Below are 22,600 nucleotides of genomic sequence, written 5' to 3'. Positions count from 1 at the left end.
TTCTCCAATTAATTGCCAGAAAACTGGAAGTGGCGCTATGGCTCAAAGTGGTAGAGTGCTCACCTTGAGCAGAAAAAGCTTAGGGATAGTGCACAGGCCCTGAGTTCAAGCCCCAGGACGGACAAAAAATGAGAAACGGAGAAAGTTTTTGTTTGTTAGTTTTGTTTATTTCATTGCTTGCAGTTTTATTGAAGTGTATTTGACGGATAAAAGTCATACTTTTTTATAGTCTATAGTGTCATGATTTGATCTATGTGTATATTGCAAAGTGATTACCACAGTCGAGTGAATTAACATACCCAACAACTTGGCATTGTTCCCTGTTGCTCCTTCCCTCCCTCCCTTCCTCCCAGTGCAAAGGCTTAAGATTTACTGTCTTGGCACAAGTATGCATGCAGCATTAGTAATTATAGCCACTTGTTATACATTTGATCCATAGGACTTACTCATTTTACAGCTGAAACTGTCTCCTTTGACTAATGTCTCTCCATTGCCCGCCCCACTTCCTAGCTCCTGGAAGCTACTTTCTAATCTCTTATTTCTGTTTTTTTTTATTTGTATTATATATTTTTATTATAAAGATACTGTACAGAGGGGTTAGTACATGAGCAGGGTAATGAGGCCATTTCCTATCGAGCATTGTGACCTCCTCCTTTGGTTTTCCCTTATCATCCTTCCCTCCCCACTTCCCGCTCCCCAAAGTTATAAAGTTCGTTTTCCAACACAGTACCTTGTACATCGCATTGTTACAATGGGTCATCCTGTATCCGTATTTCAGCATTTTGTTATTTCCCTTCCCCTCCTCGAATTAGAAAAATGTATATACAAGATGCAGGACACTGGAATCAAATACAGTGACAACAGGGGTTATACCATGGGGGAAGAACATACAAAGAAACAAAAAAAAATCACATAGTACATTATAAGTACATTAAAAAGAACAGCAAGAACGATAAAATCTCTTGTGTCCCTATCTTGAGGTTCATTTTGTTTAGTATCAGCTTATATGGTCATATGTACATAGCCTTTGACCTTTTCTGCTTGTCCTAGATATCTACTAGTTATTGCAGATAAGGGAAACCATGGGACCTATGTTTCTTTGGGCCTTGCTTACTTCACTCAATATAATTTTTTTCCAAGTCTTTCCATTTCCTAAAAAATGGGGCAGTGTCATTCTTTCTGATGGAGGCATAGAATTCCAATACATACATATATATATATATATATATATATATATATATATATATACACACATACATACAAATATATATATTGGAATATATATATATGTATATATCTCACATTTTCTTGATCCATTCATCTACTGAGGGGCATCTGGGTTGGTTCCATATCTTAACTATGGTAAATAATGCTGCAATAAACATAGTTGTGCTGGTAACTTTAGTATGGCCTTGTTTGTGATTGTTTGGGTAAATGTCTAAAAGTGGGATTGTTGGGTCATAGGGGAGCTCTATATGGAGTCTTTTGAGGAACCTCCATACTGCTTTCCAAAGTGGTTGAACAAGTTTACTCTCCCACCAGCACTGCATTAGGGTTCCCTTCTGGCCACATCCTCTCCAGCATCTGTTATTATTAGATTTCTTGATTATAGCCCTTGTAACTGGGATGACGTGGAATCTCAGTGTTGTTTTGATTTGCATTTTTTTATGGCTAGAGAAGTTGAGCATTTCTTCATGTGTCTATTGGGCATTCCTATTTCCTCTTCAGAGAAGTCTCTCTTTAAGTCTTTAGCCTATTTATTAATTGGGCAGTTGTTTCTTTGAGGATTTGTTGTTGAGGGATTTAATTTTTTGAGACCCTTGTCCATTGTATGGCTAGTGAAGATCTTACTCTCCCACACCGTGGGTTTCTATTGATCTTGCTAGCTGTGTCCTTTGCCATGCAGAAGCTCTGCAGTGTCATGCAATTCCATTTGTCCAACCTCTCTTTGATTTGTTGTGTTTCTGGGTCTTTATTTAGAAAATTTCGGCCTGTGCCAAGGAGCCCTAGAGTTTCTCCTATTCCTTCCTATAATGTTTTCAGAGTGTCTGCTTTTACTTGAGGTCTTTGATCCATTTGGAGTTGATGCCGATGCAGGATGATATATAAGGATCTAGCTTATTTATCAATTTTGCCAGCACCATTTTTTTGTTAGTTGTGGGGCTTGAATTCTGGGCCTGGGTGCTGTCCCTCAGCTCTTCAGCTCAAGGTGAGCATTCTACCACTTGAGCTACAGTGCCACTTCTGGCTTTTTGAGTGGTTAACTGGAGATAAGAGTCTCATGGGCTTTCCTGCCTGGGCTGGCTTTGAACCACAATCCTCAGATCTCAGCCTCCTGAGTAGCTACAATTATAGGCATGAGCCACCAGTGCCCAGCTTATTTCTGAGTTTGACCTTTTTTTTTTCTTTTCGTATCTCCACATAAGTGATAGCATGCAGTCTTTGTCTCTGTCTGGCTTCTTTGCCTTATAAAACCAGGCACATTTGTCATTGTTGCTGTGTCTCTTTGCTGGGAGCCTCTGTGGGGACTCCCTGCAGTGCCTGAATATTCCATGCTTACTTCTTGGTCTTCAAACTCACTTCTCCTGATGGGCAACTTCTTCACATGGTCACGGCTGACCCTTGGTGTGCTGCGATCTTCCCGTGGGTAATTTGTGCAGAAGCTCCTAGGATTATCGTGCCTAAGACCTGTGACTGTTCATTACCTCAGCTTGAGAGACAAATGGGTAGGAATAGGTCACGGGCCTCCAGGCCCTCCTTCTTCTCCCCTGCCTGCCTCCTATTTCCTATCGAGAGCTTCTCCTTGCTCAGAGGACACTACAGTGTCCAGAATGACCGCAGGGTTTAAACCCTCAGCTCCTCTGCCCCGAAGCTGGCTGGAGAGTACTGGTCGCTGGGGAGCAGGGTAAGGGGAGACACGTGGACACGTACTCATTGTTGAACACACAATTATACACTGCTTGAACTAAACACAGGGCTGGGCTGAACACACCCAGAGTTGTGATGCCTTCTGCATTAGTATTCTTTGGGCACAGCTGGACAAAAGTAGAAGTGACTGCAGTATGTGGATAGGTTCCTGGGTAACGAAAGTAGGTAGGAAGCCTGGGGTGCCATTGTTTCCTGCCACAGGAAAGGGGGCTAGGCATTTCATCACTGAGCAAATGAAGGGCAAATGGTAGCTCTGGGCATTTTCCCAGTGCTGGACTACCAGAGCGTGTTCTGCAGGGCTTCTTCTGTCTCTCCAGACCAATGGTCAGAGTCACGTGATAAGTTGATTTGAATCTGTTTGCACTGGACTCTCAGTGAGCTTCTGGAGAAGATTCTTTTCTCTGAGCTTGGGAACGACACGGTGGGGATAGCCTCGTCACCCCTCTTCCTCCAGCTTTCTTCTGAGAACCTCTTCAAGAGGCATTGACAGTGTGAATTCCCCTTCCTCCTTCCATTGCTTACTGCACAGCATCAAGATGTGTGTAAGACAGCAGTGAGATGGTCTGTTGAAGGTGCTTCTTCCTGAGCTCCGGCGGGAGGTCGGTTGGGCCCTTCCCACTGTCCAGGTGGCCATGAGGGGCCTTCCAGGGAGTCCTCTCCCCTCCTCTGAGCTCATCGCTGTGCTCTGGGCTGGAAGCTCTTCGTCTGGCCCCGCTCTCGGCTCAGTCCTGACACACCCTGTTCTTTCCTCCCTTTTATCCTTGTCTTCTTCCTAAGCGAGGCACAGAGTGTGTCCAACCCCTGGCTTTTCGCTGTGTGTTCCTCTCATGACCTGCTTTATTGTTCTGCCGCTACAGGGCTGTGAGCTGAGCTGCCCTCTCCCAAGCCGGATGTGGGCAGAAGCCTCGGGACTTAGACTTGAAATGGACTTTATGTAATTGCTGGCTTTTAAAAGAGGAAAGGCTGAGGCCCAGTGAGGTTAAAGGAAGAATGAGGGCTAGGATTCAGATGCTGGCTTCTCAGTCTGATGCTTAGCTTCCCCCCCCCCAAGGCCCCCCCTTTCACCTTGCAAGGGGCGACATTTGGCGTGGACGAGAGGGCCTTTGCTGGACAGGCCCTCGGTGTTTGAGAGGGCCTGGCCCTGGCTCTGTCCTGGCCAAAGAGCCACCATGCCCCTTCTAGATCATTCCTTATACTTGGAATCCCAGGAATCTTGGACCAAAGAGCCTTAGCCCTTTCCAGGGTCTGTGTGGATTTCGTTGTTGTTGTTGTTGTTGTTTTTTGTCAGCCATGGCACCTGAACTCTGGGCCTGAGTTCTGTACTTCACCTCTTCAGCTCAAGGCTAGCTCTCTACCACTTGAGCCACAGCACCACTTCTGGCCTTTTTTGTTTATATGGTGCTGAGGAATCGAACCCAGGGCCTCATGCATGCAAGGCAAGCACTCTACCACTGAACCACCTTCCCAGCCCGTCTGTGTGGATTTCTATCCCAAGTCTGCTTTCTGAAGGGTAAACTGAGCGGCTGCCAGGTACCCAAAGCCTCTGGTGGCCGCACACAGGAGGGCTGTGTAGCAAGGTGTATGAGGCGTGATTTCATGTGGTCTTATTGTGGAAGATAGAGACGATGGAGATTTCCTGCAGCCAAGACAGAAGACTGCTCTTCATGGCACAGCACCCAGTGGGAGCACCCAGTGGGAGCACCCGGTGGGAGCACCCTGTGGGAGCACAGCGTGTCTGCCTCCCTCCTCAGCCCACCCTGGTCCAGGATGGATCCAAATGGATGCTCGCTGGGGTTCTGTGACGCCGTGAAGCCCTCCGCCTGGAAGAACCCACTGCTTCTGCAGCAAGCAGTCAATAAGCATAATTGTTCTTCACTCACGGGGAGATATTACTTCATCTCTCCAGGTTACCAGCTTCGGAAGCCACCCGAGAAGGGGCTCCTGACAAAGGGCAGACAGGGCCTTTCCATCTTGGCATGCTCAGCTGAACAACTACTGAGCTCTCTGTAGGGCTTCAGAAGACCCAGAGAAGCCTGTCCCTCCCTCCCTCCCTCCCCTGGGGAGCAGGCCAGAGCCCCACCCAGGGATGGGGAGACAAGGCCAACAGGCCGAAGCCTGCGGTAGGTCTGTTTATGCCAATGCATTGTGGGAGTCCAAGGAGCCTACACTCACAGCTAAGCCTAGAGACCGCAGGGGCTGACGGATCCCTGTGGGCTCTCCCAACCAATCACAGCCCACTCAGGCTTCAGGATCTGGCATTTGGGGATTATTACTATTGTTCCAGGTACTCCTGTAAGGATGTGAAAAGTTCCTTCATGTCTCAAGGGGGCCGATGAACCCAGAAAGGGGCGTATACACACATGAACACATATGAGCATGTACACAGACACATATAGCTGTGTTACAGATTTGACAGAAAGAACAGGCTGTGTGCTGTTGGGTCGGCTGGGGAGTGGTACCCACAGAAAGGGGTGAAGGGACAGAGGGTGACTCTGGTCCAGAAATAGAATAATGAGACTGATTGAAATTGTTTTAAAAGTGAGGAGGGAGGGTAGGGGGAGCAGTTGAAGGGATGAGGTTGGTGATGTACATTGTATGCATTTGTGGAAATGTCACCGGACGGGAACGTCCTCCTCCCTTCATAATACTAACGTATGCTAATAAAAGTCTTATTGCACAAAAATATTTGATCATAGATATGTATATAGAGAAAGTTGAGGGAGGAGTTCCCGACACCACAAGTAACTGGAAACCATAGTTGGTTATATTTTTCCTAGGACCTGGCTTCTGACTCAGGTAGAGAATTGGATTCTTGAATGCTCAGTTTTACCTCCAGCACTTCTATGACTTTCTTCCCTCTCTCTCTTGTAAACAAAGGGAATGACAGGAAACAAGATGAAACCAGACCCGAAGGTAACATATGAGGCTGCTGATGCAGCTCCCGGTGGCTGTGAAATTGTGTCTCTCACTCTTGGATGCTTTCGAATGTTTTGCCCGATTTCCTTTGATATGCCTCGCAAGATACGGGGTGAGGCTTTATTTTGGGCAAGGCTGGCAGCTGCCTTCTGCTGCTCTTTTGCGAGGAGCTATGTGAGGATAGCCACGACGTTTATTTTTACATCTCACCATAGGACACAGTCCACATTTTCAATCAAGTGTTGGACACTGAAATTTTAACACGTGAAAAATCTGTTGGCCCAGTTAAACGCATGCTCGAAGAATATGCCTTTCTCTAAATTAAGACCTTGTTCCCAGAAGCTCAGGAATTCATTAAGCCATAATTAGCCATCATCATTGATGATTAAAAAAAAAAAACAGTAAGAAAGGGAAAGTGGATCCTCAGCTATGAAGACACCATTAGGTATGGCCTGTGCTTGACTTTTCAGAATTTTTGTTTTTTTGTGTGTTGTGTTTGGTTTTGGGGCCTGAACTGGGGCTTGAACTCAGAGCCGGAGCCCTTCTTTCTTAACATTTCCCCTCAAGGATGGCACCCTATTACTGAGGCCACAGCTCTACTTCTGGCTTTTTGGTGGTACATGGGAGATAAGAGTCGCACGAACTTTCCTTCCTGGGCTGGCTTCAAACTGTAATTCTCAGATCTCAGCCTCCTGAGTAGCTAGCTAGGATTATAAGCCACCAGTGCTGGGAACGAGCTTTAGTTTTAAAATAATGTTTCCATTTTATCAGCTGGCTATCTTTTCTTCTTTCAGCCCTTCATACAGGCAGGGTGGTGGCACTTGTCCCAAGGACATCAGAGAAAGGACCACATTGTAGAGGTTGGAGGTCATGGACTTTCCAGTGGAGAGGACTTACTTAGTATCTGTCATCAGAGAAGAGTCACGAAGGTGACGTGCTTCACAAAGCACAGAAGTCCCAGGAGAAGTGATTCTCCTGTGATTCTGAGGACTGGTGTGGGCAAGGGAGCTAATTTTTTCACAGAATTGATCTAACTTGATTAGGAGCACTTAGTGACAGTACTGAGGTGTTGACTCAGGCCTCTCCACCTGTAGGGTTCATCTTTCTATTCTGTTTCTTTGTACACTAGTTTATCAGGCCTTAACATCCACTTTTCTGTTTTCTTTTTTTGGGCATCTGACAGAGGGCCAGGTCTTATCTTTTCTACTTTTTCTAAGTTAAGCCTGTCTTTGACTTCTGACCCCTGAAGTAGGTCAAGGGAGCATTCCAGGTTCTTCTGTTGATCACCTGCATTGTGTCTCTGGTATATCTAAGAGGTACCATCCTTATAGTTTTTGTTTTCTTACTACAACTTTGTTAGTTGTATCTCGTTGTCATTGGGCTGGGTGTAGTCCTGGCTCTTTATGTGCCTGTGTGTTTGCTTAGCTCCTCCTACTGTGGCTTGGTCCTTTTTAATGGTCACATTTTCATATCTAATGATGAGCATTAAATATCTCTCCATTGAGCTGTAGATAATATAATGTTCATGTGACTGGATTTGCAAAAAAAATCTATTTAAGAAGTATTTGGTTGCTCATTGTATTAGATCATTGTCTGAGGTACTGTGCTTCTACTTAGGAGTTCTGTGACTGAGACAACTGTTTAGTGTTTTAATATATGCAGTTCCTACCTGGGGGCTAGTGGCTCACAACGTGATCCTAGCTACTCAGAAGACTGAGATCTGAGGATTCCAGTTCAGAGCTAGCCCAGGCAAGTAAACCAGAAGACTATTAAATCCACTTAGCCAGCAAAAAAAAAACAAAAAAACAAAACAAAAAAACAGAAGTGGAAGTATGGCTCAAGTAGTAGAGTACCAACTGTGAGTGAAACAGCTCATCAAGAGTACAAGGCCTTGGTCTGGGAACTTGTCTCCATGGTAGAACGCTTGCCTTGCATGCATAAGGCCCTGGGTTGGATTCCTCAGCACCATATAAGCAAAAAAAGCTGGAAGTGGTGCTGTAGCTCAAATGGTAGGGCACTAGCCTTAATTTGAAGAGCTGAGGGACAGCGCCCAGGCTCCAAGTTAACCCCTATGATTGACAAAACAAAACAAAAAGAGTGCAAAGCCTTGAGTTCAAGCCCTGGTAATGGCATATGTATGTGTGTGTGTGTGTGTCATACACACACACACACACACACATACACACACATACACACATACATACACACACACACACGTATATTTAATTCCTAGAACTCAGTCACTATTAATTTTATGAGATTTTGAATACATATGAATTTCCCAAACTTTATTTGATCATAAGAACCTAGTTAAACATTGGGCGTGGTGGATGGGTCAGACTTAAATGCTCTTCTTCCTACATTTTGCACATGTGACTAGGTGGGGCATCAGGGTTTCTTTCCTTAAACTGAAGCCTTCATTAATTCATGGGATGAATGATCTTGCTTCCTTAAATTCAAATTACTCCACAAGGCAACGTGAGAGTTCAGACTTTAAAGACCAGGCATGGAGCTGGGGTGGGCAGGGAAGTGTGGCATATTTGCTAGTAAGCAGAGACTGTTGATTAAAAAAAAAAACACCTTCTGGCTCTGGAGCCAAGATACCAGGACCCTGGTACCATCTGGAAAAAGGCCCAGCTCACCAAAGGCTGGGTACAGAAAGGTTTCCCACTCCTCTACACAACACAGAGCAATCCACTTGACTCTGGAGAGAGGCTCTGGAGATGCTGCTGGAGTGTTTTCATTTCCACCATGAGTTCATTTTACCTTCACCAAGCCAAGCACGCAAACACACAGCAAACAGCACATTATCAATCACTGTGGCATCCCACCCAAATCCCCAACTGCAAAATACGTATTTTAAAACTACGTGTTTGCTCATCTTAAGGAGCTGGATTATAAACTGTGAGAAATCAAGGACCATTAAACGACTATTTTTCATTTGCCGTGGAATCAGCATATAATCATCTGAGTTTGCGAAAGCTGTGCATACGAATGCCAAGCGAAGCACTCTACATTAGTGAGCACAGAGCTTTTCCTGCTGTCTCCAGTGGGAAAACGGTTCCAGACGTGTAGCACGTTGTACCTGGAGCTGAGTGGGACAGGAAATGTGTCTTATCTTCACCTTGGGCATTCCTGAGTGGGCTTGAGGAGGGGCTGACCTGCTGAGAGTCTCTTTACAGGAGAGACCGCAGTGCCTTCTGGGATGGTAGCGAATGGAGAATGAGCTCCACCATCTCCCCAGAAATCAGAAGAGGACGGGGAAGCCAAGTACTGCATGCAATTTGTTTTCTCAGCATTTCACACTCTAAATTAGACCAGGCAAAGAGCCAGAGATGGGCAGAGAGGAAGTGTGGAATGTTTGCTGGTCAACAGGGACTATTGGTTTAAAAAGAAGAAGAATTAAATAGAAAGGATGGTTTCACTGTCAAATCAACTACTTGGGAGCGAAAATAACATCTGGAAAGACCCCCATCTGATGGAAAGAGGGCCCTGCCCACTCCTTCACAGAAGACAGCTGAGCTGCAGCACGCTGAGACCAGCAGGCGTGTCCCGTGCAGAGCTGAAAGGCCCCGCAGAAGCTGCAGCCATCACGTGAAAGAGTGACTCTTAAGCAGACCAAGGAAGGAGAGAAGACTCTTGCCATAGCTTAGCCGGCAGCTAAGAACTGATATCGTGGAAGATGATGGCATGTGTACCATCGGGTCTGATCTGGGCACTCACCTGTCTGTGTCTGCCCTGGGACTTCCAGAGATGCCAGCAGAGGGAACCTAGTAAGGACTTGGGGGGCTGGAATCCCAGATGTGGTCAGTCCAGTCTGGGCTGAGCCAGTCTAATCTGGGTTCTGTGAGAAGGGATATTACTCAAGAAGTAGTTGGGCTCCATGACTCAGCTTCCAGTGTTAAAAGGGTGCCAGGCACTGGGCACTGGTGGCTCATACCTGTGATCCTAGCTACTGAGGAGGCTGAGATCTGAGGATCGCAGTTCGAAGCCAGGCTGAGAAGGAAAGTCCATGAGACTCTTATCTCCAATTAACCAAGAAAAAGCTGGAAGCAGAGCTTTGGCTCAAATAGTAGAGTGCTTGAGCGAAAAAGCTCAGTGACAGCATCCTAGGCTCTGATTTCAAGCCCCAGGACTGACACTGACATACACACACACACACACACACACACACACACACGCACGCACGCACGCACGCACGCACACACACACACACACACACACACGGGCACCATGCTGATGGGGAAGAGGGATGTGTTGTAGAGAAATCCTGGGAGAAGAGAAAAAATGTTTGATCCAGGGAATAATAATGGTACTGCATCATCAGACCATTTTGTTGGAAACTTAAAACAATTTTTTACCTATAAGTAGTCGTACAGAGTCTTATCAATTCACGAGTGCAACATACCTTGATTACCTGTTCCACTGATCTTCCCCATCTCTCCCACCATTGGTTTTTCTTTCAGCAGGATTGGAAATAGTCATGCCATCATTATTTCTCAGCCTCGAGTAACATATAGAATGCTTTCCAAACCTATCCTACTTCATATATGCAAACATAAATCAAGTGTAACCTACTTGCCATCATACTTCTATATAATCAGAAACAAAAGAAATAATTGTACAACTGAGCACACAAAAAGGCTTCCCACCTTAAACAAATTAAATTAATGATACAGATTATTGTGATGAAAGATTCTGCTTTCTTAAAATTATTCAAGGCAGAAGTATGTCATGGTTGGGCCCACACAGGGGTTTAGGAGTACAGTAGGCTCCCACTGTCTGTGCAGGGCCGCTGTAATTCTCCAACCATTCTTATCCATTTAAAACTAGTCAAAGCAAAATCATTCTTAAGGCCACCCTGCCCTTCATTTGCTTAAATGGAGAGAACGTTCTGCATTTGTATTTGCTAGGGGAGAAGTTGCAAACCCTGGAAAAGCCTGTTTGTGTTGGCGGCCTTCGATCACTCTTGAGGGAAGCAAGTTAGCGATGACAGGCCAGAGTTCTGCAAACAGGTGATTTGCTAGTGTTTTCTAGCAGATGTGGCTCTCTAATATGGCGTCACTAGATGGATTTTTTTTTTTTCTGAGAATCACTGGAACTCAAGAAACTGCATCTGCTGGTAAACTGTACTTTGCAAAAGAGATATGAGAGTGGGGAGTGGTGTCAGCTCTTTACATAATGCCTTTTGCAGAATTCCTCCAAGATGCTCTCATGCGTGAGGGTGTGTTGTCAGACTCCTGGCAACGCCTTGCTGTCACGGACTGATGTAGAGTTTTGTCTCTGTTCTTTCTGTGTCTGATGTCACATAGAGCATAGGAAGTTGTCTTCATCCTTAAACCTTTCCCTTTTAAGGGGATGCAGAATTGCCCAACCTGGAAGAGAAACTATTATTTTATTCTACCGTTTTCTGTCATTTCCTGGAGAAAGATCATTGTGTTTCATAGACTTGCTTTCCAAGATTCCAATTCCATATATTCCAAAACTGTCAGTTTCCTGTCTTTGGATGATTTGCTCCTGTGTGTGTTGTCTGTCTGTCTGTCTTGGTTGTCTGTCTGTCTGTCTGTCTGTCTGTCTGTCTGTCTGTCTGTCTGTCTGTCTGTCTCTCTCTCTCTCTCTCTCTCTCTCTCCCTCTCTCTTTCTCCCTCTCCGCCTCTCTCCCTCTCTCTTTTCTCTCTCTTTCTCTCTCTCTGTCTCTGTCTCTGTCTCTGTCTGTCTCTGTCTCTCTCTCATCTCTGTCTCTGTCTCTGTCTCTGTCGCTGTCTCTCTCTCCATCATCCATCTCCTATCCAAATGTCTGTTTTTCTGTGGTGATGCTGTTGCCATTTGCAGTCATAGCTACCCTCTCTGCCCCTCCTTCACTTGTTCTCTGGTGATCGTTTCCCTTTCCTCTTTGCATTTTTCCTCTAAGTCTTCATCCATGTTTCTCACCCAAGCCTCCTTTAATCACCGCCACCTCCAGTTGTTCAGGCTGCCATAGGAAAATATCAGAGGCTGAACAGCTTTATAAACAGTAGGAATTTGTTTCTCATGGGTCTGGAGACTGGGAAATCCAAGATGAAGGTGCTGGCAGCTTTTGGTACCTGGTGGGATTGCGGCTGTTTCCGGCTTTACAGGAAGCTCCTTCTACCTCTGTCCTCACATGCAGCCCCTTGTGAGGGGCCAATCGTGGGGGGTCCTCATCTAGTCACCTCCCAAAGACACCTCCGCGACCATCGCATTGGGAGTTAGAATGTAAGGTAGAAATTGGGAGCAGGGCATGAACTTGCTGAACAGATTCGCCATCCAACGTCCAGCCAGCATGTAACCTTTTCTTTCTTCTCAAAGGCAGATAAACACGTCTCAGCCTGTCAGGGGCCATTTGGAGCACTCTCCTCTTGCTCAGAGCAGTACAAGAACAGGGCAAGCCATTAAGGTGTTGCTGAGGCTGAGGCTGAGCTCCAGTGAGCTCTGCGGATACCTTTCAGTCACCTTCAGTGTCCTGTGTGGAGGGTCAGCAAAGGGAAGGCCATCTCCCATGTTGTTTTTCTAACCTTTCCTTGTCACCATTGGCAGGACTCTCCTTCAGCAACTCCAGAAGCTTCAGACTTTGGTGATGGGGAAGGTTTCTCGCACCTGCAAGTTGGCAGGCACGCAGACTGGGACCTGCCTTATGGTAAGTTTCCCCAAAGAATGACCCAGTGACTTGCCCCTGGCCGGCGCCTTGTTTCCCTGGGTCTCCCACCTTGCGGCTACACAGGCGATGCAGCCTGCTCCCAGGCTGTTTCTCTAGATACCTCCAGATGCATGTGACCAGAGAGTGCATTTTGTCTCCTGATAGATGGCCCAGTTCTCCCCACCCCCCATTATCCTGGATGTGGGCTGTCTATAGATCAATCTTTCAGAGCCTGGAGTTCACAGCTCCCATGTCCTCTCCCCTCCCTGCAGGTGGTTGTGCTGTGCTTCGCTGTTGCATTCGGCAGCTTCTTTCAAGGCTATGGACCCTATCCTTCTGCGACCAAGATGGCTCTGCCCAACCAGCACTCCTTGTCAGAGCCGTACGCAGCCTCTGTCGGTAAGAGAGCACCCAGCTACTTGAGAGATAACTTGGTTTGTTTCTTTGGATCTAAGTCTCCCAGCTTTCTGGAGTCTTTTGTAAAAGTCGGTAAAAATGGCAGAAGTGGAGCTTTTCCATTTGCACATGACAGGCTCTGTGTACCCCCACCCCACCCCTTTTCTTTCTCTCATGCCAATACTAGAGCTTGAACTCAGGGCCAGAGCACTGTCCTCTAGCTTTTTCCCTCTAAACTCTACCACTTGAGCCACACTAACACTTCTGGCTTTTTGCTAGTTAATCAGAGAGAAGAGTCTCATAGACTGTTCTGGCCAGGGTGACTTCAAATTGCAATCCTCAGATCTCAGCCTCTTGAGTAGCTAGGATTTCAGGTGTGTGCCTTGGGCACCTGGCGCTGTTTCCTGCGTCCCTCACCTACCATGCTGGGGCAGCACTGAAAAATCCCTCAGACCCTCCAAGAGCACCATTTGCAAGCTGCTCTCTAGTCTCTGTTCCTCAGTAAATTCTGACACCCTGTTCTTGAGCTCTGATAAGGGATGCATGTGGGTTTGAGGAGGGGGCAAGATAAGAAGAACACTGAGCCTTCTGTGACATTTTTTTTTTTCTTCTTCTTTTTCTTCTTTTTCTTTTTTTTTTTTTTCTTCTGTGACATTTTAAGAAAGCTCCTGTGTTTCTGCCTCCACTTTGGGAATTGAGTGTTACCATCATAAGAGTTTATAAAATGAAACAAAAGGCTCTGTCTTACAAAACATTAAGCCCAAGAGTTAGAATTTGGAGACTCGGGTGTTATATGAGAAGTGTATAATAATCTCATGTAGATCAAGGATCTCTTGAAGTGTTTAGGAAATAGAAGGGTGATGGGTCAGGCATGGGGTTTGAAGTAGGGACAGTTTTGCCATTCTGGAGCATCGGTACTCTGCACCGGGCAGGTGTATGATTGTCAGATAGGTAACAGAAGCACTGGAATTCCAATACAAGAAATTTCAAGACCTGTAGGGAAATCTTTTCCCCAAAGGGAGATCTGTCTAGCTATTGAAAGCCAGTAGAATCATAGTTTCTGGGAACATTGCTACAGGACCATCTAGCCAGGTGACTGACTGTCCTATGGAAAAAAAGAGATCGTCTCTGTCCTCTGATTGATGGCTTTGCTTTTGCATCTTCCTTCCAGATTCTGATTGAAAATGCCCCAAGCTTTCATCTCCCTCCTCATTAGAAAATGCTTCCTATTTTAGCTGGGTCTGGACTTCCCCAAATTCTTGTCTCCCCTTTTTCATGAATTGTTTCCCTTGAGGTGATTATGGGTAGGCAAGGAATGGAGTTGCAATCTCAAAGTAAGTTTGTGGCTTCATGTTTATTTGCTTTTTTGTTGCTGGTTTTTTTTTCCTAGTGCTGTATAATTGGTATAATTTTTCAATGCAGAAACCCTGAAACCCTGAAGCCTTTACAGAAAGCCAGATCCGACTGGTACTATTTGTCCTGGGCAACCAGAATACAATTGCCCTGGGGTTTGGGAGTAAAAGGATATGTTCGTCTCCTGTGGGCTTTTGCTGACACCTTGTTTCTTTGCTCTGTTCTCAGTGAGATCCAGGAACCTGCTGATCTATGAGGAGCATTCTTCCCTGGAGGAGCCATCCAGCCAAGCCTCAAATGGGGAGCTTGGGGGCTGGGACAGAGGCTCTGCCCTGTTCAGGGCATCAGCACTGGAGCCCCTGCCAGACATGGAACTTACTCATTTCATTATCTCAAATGAGACCAGCTTGGAGAAGTCCGTGCTGTTGGAGCTGCAGCAGCACCTGTAAGTCCTGTGCATGCGCATCAGGCTCCTTTAGTGGCTGGTGATAGGCTGAGGGCTACCTGACATGGGGGTCTGAACTCAGGCCCAGCTTGCTCCTCGTCTTGGCTCTCTGAACACCCACATCCAGGATCTGACGCTGAGGAGAGTCCATTGCTGGGCACTGGCTACCCTGAGCTCCACAGCCTCAGCCTGGAGCTGGTGGCTGTGGCCCAAGTAATGGGCCCTTCAAAGGCCACATTGTAAACATTTAGCTCAGCCTGCTTGCTATGCAAATGTACCTTCAAGGCCATTTCCCAGAGAGCTGGGTACAAGCGGCTCATGCCTGCAATCCTAGCTACTCAGGAGGCTGAGATCTGAGGATCTTGCTTCAAAGCCAGCATGGGAGGAAAGTCTGTGAGACTCTAATCTCCAATTAACCACCAGAAAACCAGAAGTGGTGCTGTGACTCAAAGTGGTAGAGTGCTAGCCTTGAGCAAAAGAGCTCAGGGACAGTGCCTAGGCCCTGAGTTCAAGCCCCGCAACGGAAAAAAACATAAAAAGACCACTTCCATTGGGTAGCTCCCTCCCAACCAGAAAGTGAGTGTCAAGTTGCACATCATTATGTACTTCTATGTCAGCTCACACAAATGAAGCATCCTTTATTTGAAAATAAAGCTTGAGGCCAGAGTCTTCTTTAGATTTTGAAGCCTATCAGGTTTTAAAATGCTTGCATATACATCCAGAGATTATATTAGGGATGGGACCAAAGTTTCCTTATAAAATTCATCTGTCTTTCCTGTGCACCTGTTGCACATAGCCTGGTCTGTTAACCCAGCGTTTGTAGTGAGCCTTTGTTTTGACTGTGACTGGTCACAGGAGGTCAGGTGTGGCGTTTCCCACTGGTGGCATCCTGTTGGCACAGGGCCCTGGAGCATTCCAGTATTTCATTGCACTTTTGAATCGGAGATACTCAACCTGTATAAACCTAGAAGTTTCCATTGAGGGACAGCACTTTTGTGTATGTGTGCCCATATTGAAAAGAATCTAAATTTGATTCCCAATTTTCCAGGCGTTGGTTTTCTTAGTTGTGGGAGATAAAGGCTGACATGAGCACAAGGCCTTGTTTTCGTAGGGGAGGTACCTGGGTACCTGGCTATGGTCCAGTGCAGGAAGGATTGTGTGCATACACTGGGAGATGTATAGTCTGTGGTGAATGGGTGGCAGTTTAGCTGATCTGTGATCGTGAACACAGACATGAGGATGTTCCAAGTCCAGTGGGAAAGATTTCATTGTAGATTCTTCACTTTCTTTCCTTAGCCTCAAATTAGAAGGTGATACATAATTACATGGACTTTTATATATATGCAGTGCACATGTATATTTAATATTTGCTAATGCTTACTATTTGAGCCTTTGGTAGCCTAAATATACTACCATATGAATCCTCTTGACTACTCTCAAACAGTAAGGCATAGTAAGGCATAATTTTTATTCCCATCACGGGTGAAATCTGGAGCAACCACTGGAACCTCTGGAAGACTCACCTATGATACCATGATCTGTTTCTCGTAGCAGAGCCTTCCTAAGATTCATCTGAAAGCTGGGAGACTCTGGGGCTGGTACACAATTTGACAATAATTTGTTTCCTCTCAGACATTTAATGTTATTTCAAATTATTTTACTTAAAAGTCTTTATCTGGATGAGTAGCTCCTCTAGACCAGGGGTCAGCTCATATCCTTTTATTGTCAACTTCCCCAAATTTATCATAGGACTAAGTATCCATAGAAAATATATATACTTTTTTTTTTTTGGTTCTGGTCTTGGAGCTTAAACTTGGGGCCGAAGCACTGTCATGAGCTTTGTTGATCAAGGCTAGCACTCTACCACTTGAGCCATAGTTCCGCTTCTGGCTCTGTGTGTGGGGGGGAGTGGTTAACTGAACCTGAAAGTCTCACAGACTTTCCTGTCCCAGCTGTCTTTGAACTATGATCCTCAGATCTTAAGCCTCCTGAGAAGCTAGGATTACAGGCATCAGCCACTGGTACCCAATCGTAAATAGAATAATTTAAAGCAATTTATAAGCAGTCAATATGGAACCATAATGTATCTTCCCTGGGCTGTGTCACCTGTCTCAAATAAGGATAAAGATAGGAGTGTAGGTGAATGAATGGGCTGGTAGCCAGAGATTTGGGGAGCAAAGAATAACTAACTACTAGGAGGATAGAAGACAAGAAGCCCATGTGGGTCATTCCACAGGGTTGTGGAATGATTATATCACACGATGGCACATGAGACTTGTCACTAGCAGTGACTAATGGTTCTTTCTCCTTCCCCTGTCTTCACAGGGTCAGCGCCAAACTGGAGGGGAATGAAACTCTCAAAGTGGTAGAACTGGAGAGAAGAGTGAACACCACCTTCTAGTGATGCTTTCTCCATCTCCCTTCTTCCCCTAACTCTACCTTGACTTCCCCAAATCACCTCTGTCACTAGCTTTTCCTCTTTGCCATTGGAGGTTGAAGAGCACGGGGATGAGTGTTAGTGGCTCGGGATGGGAGGCCGGCCTGGGGTTCTGCTTGTGTGTCTGCCCCTCGCTCTCATGGAGAAGGGAGCCAGTGCCTCTCCCTCCCTTTTCTCTCACTGCCATAGGAAATTGTTTCAGGTAGGGGTGGCAGGCGGATGGGACAAGCAGGCTTGTTGCCATCCATCGTGCCCAAAGATACTGCCTGATTCTCCTCCCTCGGAGATCATCCCCTCTTGGAAGAAGAGATGACTTTTATTCAGTTGACATCGCAGACCCTAGCCCCATGGGATTTGGCAAAGCACTGATTCTGGTTCTCCCTTGCTCACACTAGGCCTCTAGTGTGATTGCTCCCCTCAGCCCTGGGTGTGCCAGGGCCTCACATCAGGACCCTCCCTCCACGCTGCCTTCCAGTACCCTTGGGGCAGACAGAGAGGGGGCTTCCTTTGCAAACTCAGGCCTCAAGTGCAATGCCTGAAGGCATCATCAGGCTTTTCTCCTCCAGGCTGACCTGCCCATCATATTGCTTGTAGGATCTCCCTCATTTGCTTCCCAATAAGGACCTTAGTTGTATCTCCCTGGCTTCCCCTCCCCACGTGTAAATAGTATTTATTAGCTTACTGAGGCTCCCCGCCCGTGACCCCACTGAAGTGACTCAGTGTCGCCCTCCCTCCACGGTAGCCAGGTCTCCCGTGGCAGTGGAGCGTGGCTGTGAGTGCCTCAGTTTGCCCAGATGATTTGTTTGTTTGTTTCCTTCTCTCTTTCTCTCTCCTTTAAATTGGAGGCCTAGGAAGTAATTATTACTGAGAAGTTCCCTGAAGCCTGTGTCTCCCTCGTGGACGGACTAAGAAGGAATGGTAGAGCGATGGCTTGCTCAGAGCCGGGGCTCTGTGGCCTGTTGCTTTCTCTCTCCAGAGAGACAAGAAGAAGCAGAGAAGCGCTGTCTCTGTCAGCAGGCATGGCTGACAGCTTGTCCTCCACACCTGCCAGGCCTTTCCTCCCTGTACCCTGCCTTCCCTCTGCCCGCCTTAACCAAGGGGACGTCGGAGCATCCGCTGTCTTGACCTTTCTGTAGTCAGGTCTGGCTACTTTGCAGCTCACCCAAAGAGACATAACCTAATCCCCAACCTACTTTTTATTTTTGTTTGAAATGATTAAAAGTAACTTTTATAGTGAAAATCTTTCCTCTTTCATACGAAGAAGAAATGGAAATTGCCTTTTTATTGTATTAGATAGAAGACTCCCTTGATGTGTCCCCCCCCCCCCAGTTTGTAAAAGACTTTGTATAGGAAGTATGCTTACATTTTCTATTTTATTTTAGTAGCAGCTGAAGGGCCTTTAGCTTTGGCTTCTCTTTCTGTCTCTGTCCCTCTGTCTCTGTCTCTCGTACACACACACACACACACACACACACACACACACACACACACACACACACACACACACAAACATACAGCATTATCACCACCATCATCATCTAACCGTCTACTGGTCATTGGAGCCTCCATTAAGAGAGGTTACACCCACACCAGGCCTTCCTTTCCATACTGAGGGACAGGATTTGGTATCACTAGCTTTTTGCCCTCAGCCCCCACTAATGGTTTCCTACGTCATCAGCCTGGATCCATTTGGAGACACGGTAGGGAGTGGTCTTCCCACATTTGTGGGGAAGGTTCCTGACTAGGAAGAAAACTAAGCTGCTCATGCTGTGTGTCAGAGTCATGGCAGGACTCCTGTGGGCTGACAGCTCTGCCGTCCCTCCCTTACATGGACCAGGACAGGGCAGGCTGGGACATCTGGGCTGGTGGGGTAGAGAGGGCGCCGGGCACCTCTGCTTCTGCTTCTCACTTCCCTGCACTCCATTTTCTCGGGCACTTGGTCCTCTTGTATCTGGCTCCTGTCCCACAGACCGCAGTTGATTCATGTCTTCTGTAAAATGCCAGGTCCCTGTCGCACATAGACCATCAGTGGGACACCCCCCTCCCCCCAGAAGGCAAGAACTCCAGAATTAAATAGTCCTAGGACAATAGGAAAAGGTAAGGGGCAGAAGTGAGGTTATGGATCAGCCCATCTGACGGTTGCAATTGAACCAAACAGGGTTTTAAGTCACCTGAAAATAGCCCTGGTAGAAACTCCACTCTTGAATGAGGAGGGAGAAGGAAAAGGAAACATCTGGCCTTAGTTCTTAGTTCTTTGAGGATTTAATTTTCATCTCTTGTTGGCTATCACTCTCTCTACATACAGCAGGACATTTTCTCTGGGAAAGCTTGTTCCAGCGCAGAATCTGTAACTAGAGACATGGGACATGAGCCAGAGAACTCAATGGCCCTGTAAGAGGGTTTCCAAGAGCAGGTGTTGCTATTTTAAGAAGAAAACCTCTGCCCTCCACCCTGGTTTGGGTGTGAGAAAGGTGAATGGAGCCTTGAAGCTCAGGAGGTCACAGAAGTGTCACCTAACACCAGATTGGTTCCACATCATTTATGAGGTGTGTTTGCTTTCTGGTCAAAGGTTAAGCCCCCAATATGAGTAGATTTTTTTTTCCACTGTGGAACCAGACGTGTAGACCAGTGAATAATTCATGATTCACTCTGAAGATAACCATGAATTCAGAGAGAGAGCTTGAACTTAAATTTAGAAAAAAAAAAATGAAACTATTTCAGAAACCAGAAGCCAACACACTAAATCTGCTTGTTCTAGGATTTCCCATCATGTGCACCGGTATTCCCTCTTTTCTTGCTTCGATTACAATGGACTGAAGCTGAGTAATCAATCCCTCCCCTGGCCTGCGATGGTTCTGTTTTACAACTCCCACCTCTGTGCTATGACTTGGACCCCATAAATGAGAGGCCTCAGTGCCAGTGTGGAGAAAGACAGTGAAGGATTAGGACTCTGGTGTCTGTCTCGCTCCCAGAAAGTGTTCTGTAAAACTCTGACACCTGAGCTGAGTTGCTCCTCTCCTGGCAGGAGGTGGAGGTGGGCCTTGTTGCCAAAATTAGATAACCTTTGGGCTATTAGAAAGGAGTTTGATTTAGAGAACTCATTTGAAGATTGGAAAAGTAGCTTTCAGTTCAACATATTTACCAACCCAACGATGAATACCAGATTCCAGATTACTTATTCATTCATTCATTTCTTCTTGGACTTTTCAGGGTTCTTTTTTCTTCTTATTGTTTTGTTTTATTTTTGCTGGTCTTTGGGCTTGAACTCAGGGCCTGGGTGCAGTCCCTAAGCTTTTGCTCTATCACTTTGAGCCACAGTACCATTCTCTGCTTTTTGCTAGTTAATTGAAGGTAAGAGTTTCATGGATTTTCCTGCCCAGGTTGGCTTTGAACTAGGATCCTCAGATCTCAGCCTCCTGAGTAGCTAGGATCACAGGCATGAGCCACCGGTACCTGGTGACTTTTTAGTTTTAATAAGGAAGGACCTGCCTGAGGCCTTAGGAAATGCTGGGAAATAAGAGGGAACCTTATTCTTGAATGGACAGAGGAAACCTCAAGTTAAGCAGTAGTTAGTCAAAAGACTTAAGTACTAGTTCTGTGTCTCTGTCTCTGTCTCTTCTGTCTGTCTGTCTCTCTTACTCATGTACATTCCTCTTAGGTACTCAATTGTGTCTCACATGTGCCTTACATTTGAATCCAGGATGACTGAGGAAGTCCTCATCCCTGGAAAATGTTATATATATATAGCTTTATAGAATTAGATTGAAGTGAATTTTGGGGGAAATGGGAAAAGAAGCTTTTCCAAAGGCTCAAAATCAGTTTCCTAGGAGTGAACCATTATTAGATTTGTACATCTGGAGCAAAGAAACATTTTCCATTAGGAAAATCCCATTCCCCATTTTGTAGAGGAGCAATCACATCACAAAAATGGTCAGCCAGGATTAAAGTCCTGCTAAATCCTCCCTGCCCAGCATTTTCTGAGTGCAAAGGAACCTGGCCCATTGGAGGATTAAAGCTCCCTACCTCTGGGGTCAAGGGATCAGCCCTTAACCACAGGAGAGGAAAAAGCTATTTGACTATTTGGGGCAACCTGAAATTCAGGAATGCCTTATTTTGGTCTTGGTTTCTATAAGGAAGTGAAATGATATTTCTTGAAGACATACCAAGGTGTTGAATAATGTGTTAAATATATTTTAGGTCTTTTTAATTTGGTGGATACAGAAATAAGGGTGACAGGCTACTATGAGATGGGTAAAGAACTCTGGGATTTGGGGGGTACAGCCATTTGTAAGACAGGTTAAGCAGGTTCTTCTGGGAGGGCTAACCCTTCAGGCTTCCCCCACCCCCGTTACCCCGCTATACATACATTGCTGGGTTCTGGAGCCTTCTGCCAGAGTGGCCTCCACATGGTCTTCTCTGGCCATCCAGGCTCCTCTGAGTTTCAGTGAGCAGGCTGGGTAAAAAGGAAGCCAAGGGTCTCAGCTTCCTTTTGTTGCTCCATCCTTTACGCACCGCCAGCTGAGTGGGATCATAAACTTCTTTTCTTTTTGCACCCATGGCCTACACTGCTTCAAAGATCTCCCTTTCAGATAAAGTCCGGGGAAAGCCAGCGCTCTGGGATGCACCATGAGCTTGCCTTTGCTACACAGTGGTGAACAGACCCTGGACTTGTAATCACGAGCCAGCTTTACTGTCTATACTGACAGCCAAGCTTTCTTCTGTCTTGTAACACACTATATAGCTCCACAGCCTTTAAATCTGAGTGCGTTGTGAGTCTGTTATCTGTCCTACTGCTGTTTTTATGGCCTCTTATTCTTTATTATAGCTAAGTAAATACCAAAAAAAAAAGCTTTGTAGAATTCTTGTACTTAGTTGAAAAAAAATAAATTGTCATTGTAATGCATTTGTATTTCCATTTCTTGCAAATAAATATTTTTTTTCTTAAATAGTAAAATGTTGCCCCATCTTTAAAACTCTGGTAACGTGGTTTTAAAAGTGCTTTGCCTTTCTTGTGAGCCTGGATTTGTGCATGTGTGCCTAACTATTGTTTCCTGATTATTTAGCCAAACGGCAAGAAGAGACACAACTGGCAATTTGCCTGTGATGTTTTGCTCAGTTGGAGGAATATTGGGGAATGTAATTGTTCTTTGTAGGCAAGGACAGGAAGAGACAGTTTTCTCTAGAGAGTCACTCAGCCGCCCTGTTGTTTTCCATATCTCCTACAACTGTGCCCTAACTAGATTCCCAAAGTCTGCGGATTTGATTTTCTTTCCCTGTGTCTGAATGCTCAGGGAGAGGATGTTCTGGCCTTGAGCCAGACAAGAATTTTCCTTCTTCGTGTGAGCTTTTGTGGAGGAGGCTGGACTCAGATTCATGCTCCAGAAATTCTGATGAAATGGTGAATAAAGGTCAATGCACTCGAGCAAAATAATCTTCATTCTATTGCACCCTGAATCCAAATGTAATTTTC

The 22,600-nt window shown here is 45.9% G+C and overlaps 1 protein-coding gene across 1 annotated transcript in view; it reads left to right on the top strand.

The window, feature by feature from the left end:
• Creb3l2 (cAMP responsive element binding protein 3 like 2) overlaps window positions 1–22,084 on the top strand; it is a 112,272-nt gene extending 90,188 nt beyond the window's left edge. Inside the window, exons 9-12 of the mRNA XM_069996862.1 lie at window positions 12,400–12,499; window positions 12,772–12,898; window positions 14,477–14,693; window positions 17,019–22,084. Coding sequence (XP_069852963.1) covers window positions 12,400–12,499; window positions 12,772–12,898; window positions 14,477–14,693; window positions 17,019–17,094 — 520 coding nt within the window. The 3' untranslated portion in view covers window positions 17,095–22,084. The remainder of the gene's footprint in view (window positions 1–12,399; window positions 12,500–12,771; window positions 12,899–14,476; window positions 14,694–17,018) is intronic.
• The last annotated feature ends 516 nt before the right edge of the window (window positions 22,085–22,600 follow it).

The sequence above is a fragment of the Dipodomys merriami genome, unplaced genomic scaffold, assembly GCF_024711535.1.
Source record: "Dipodomys merriami isolate MVZ:Mamm:240054 unplaced genomic scaffold, mDipMer1.0.p SCAF_5, whole genome shotgun sequence".
Lineage (NCBI taxonomy): Eukaryota > Metazoa > Chordata > Mammalia > Rodentia > Heteromyidae > Dipodomys > Dipodomys merriami.
This window is presented reverse-complemented; position numbering and strand designations above follow the sequence as displayed.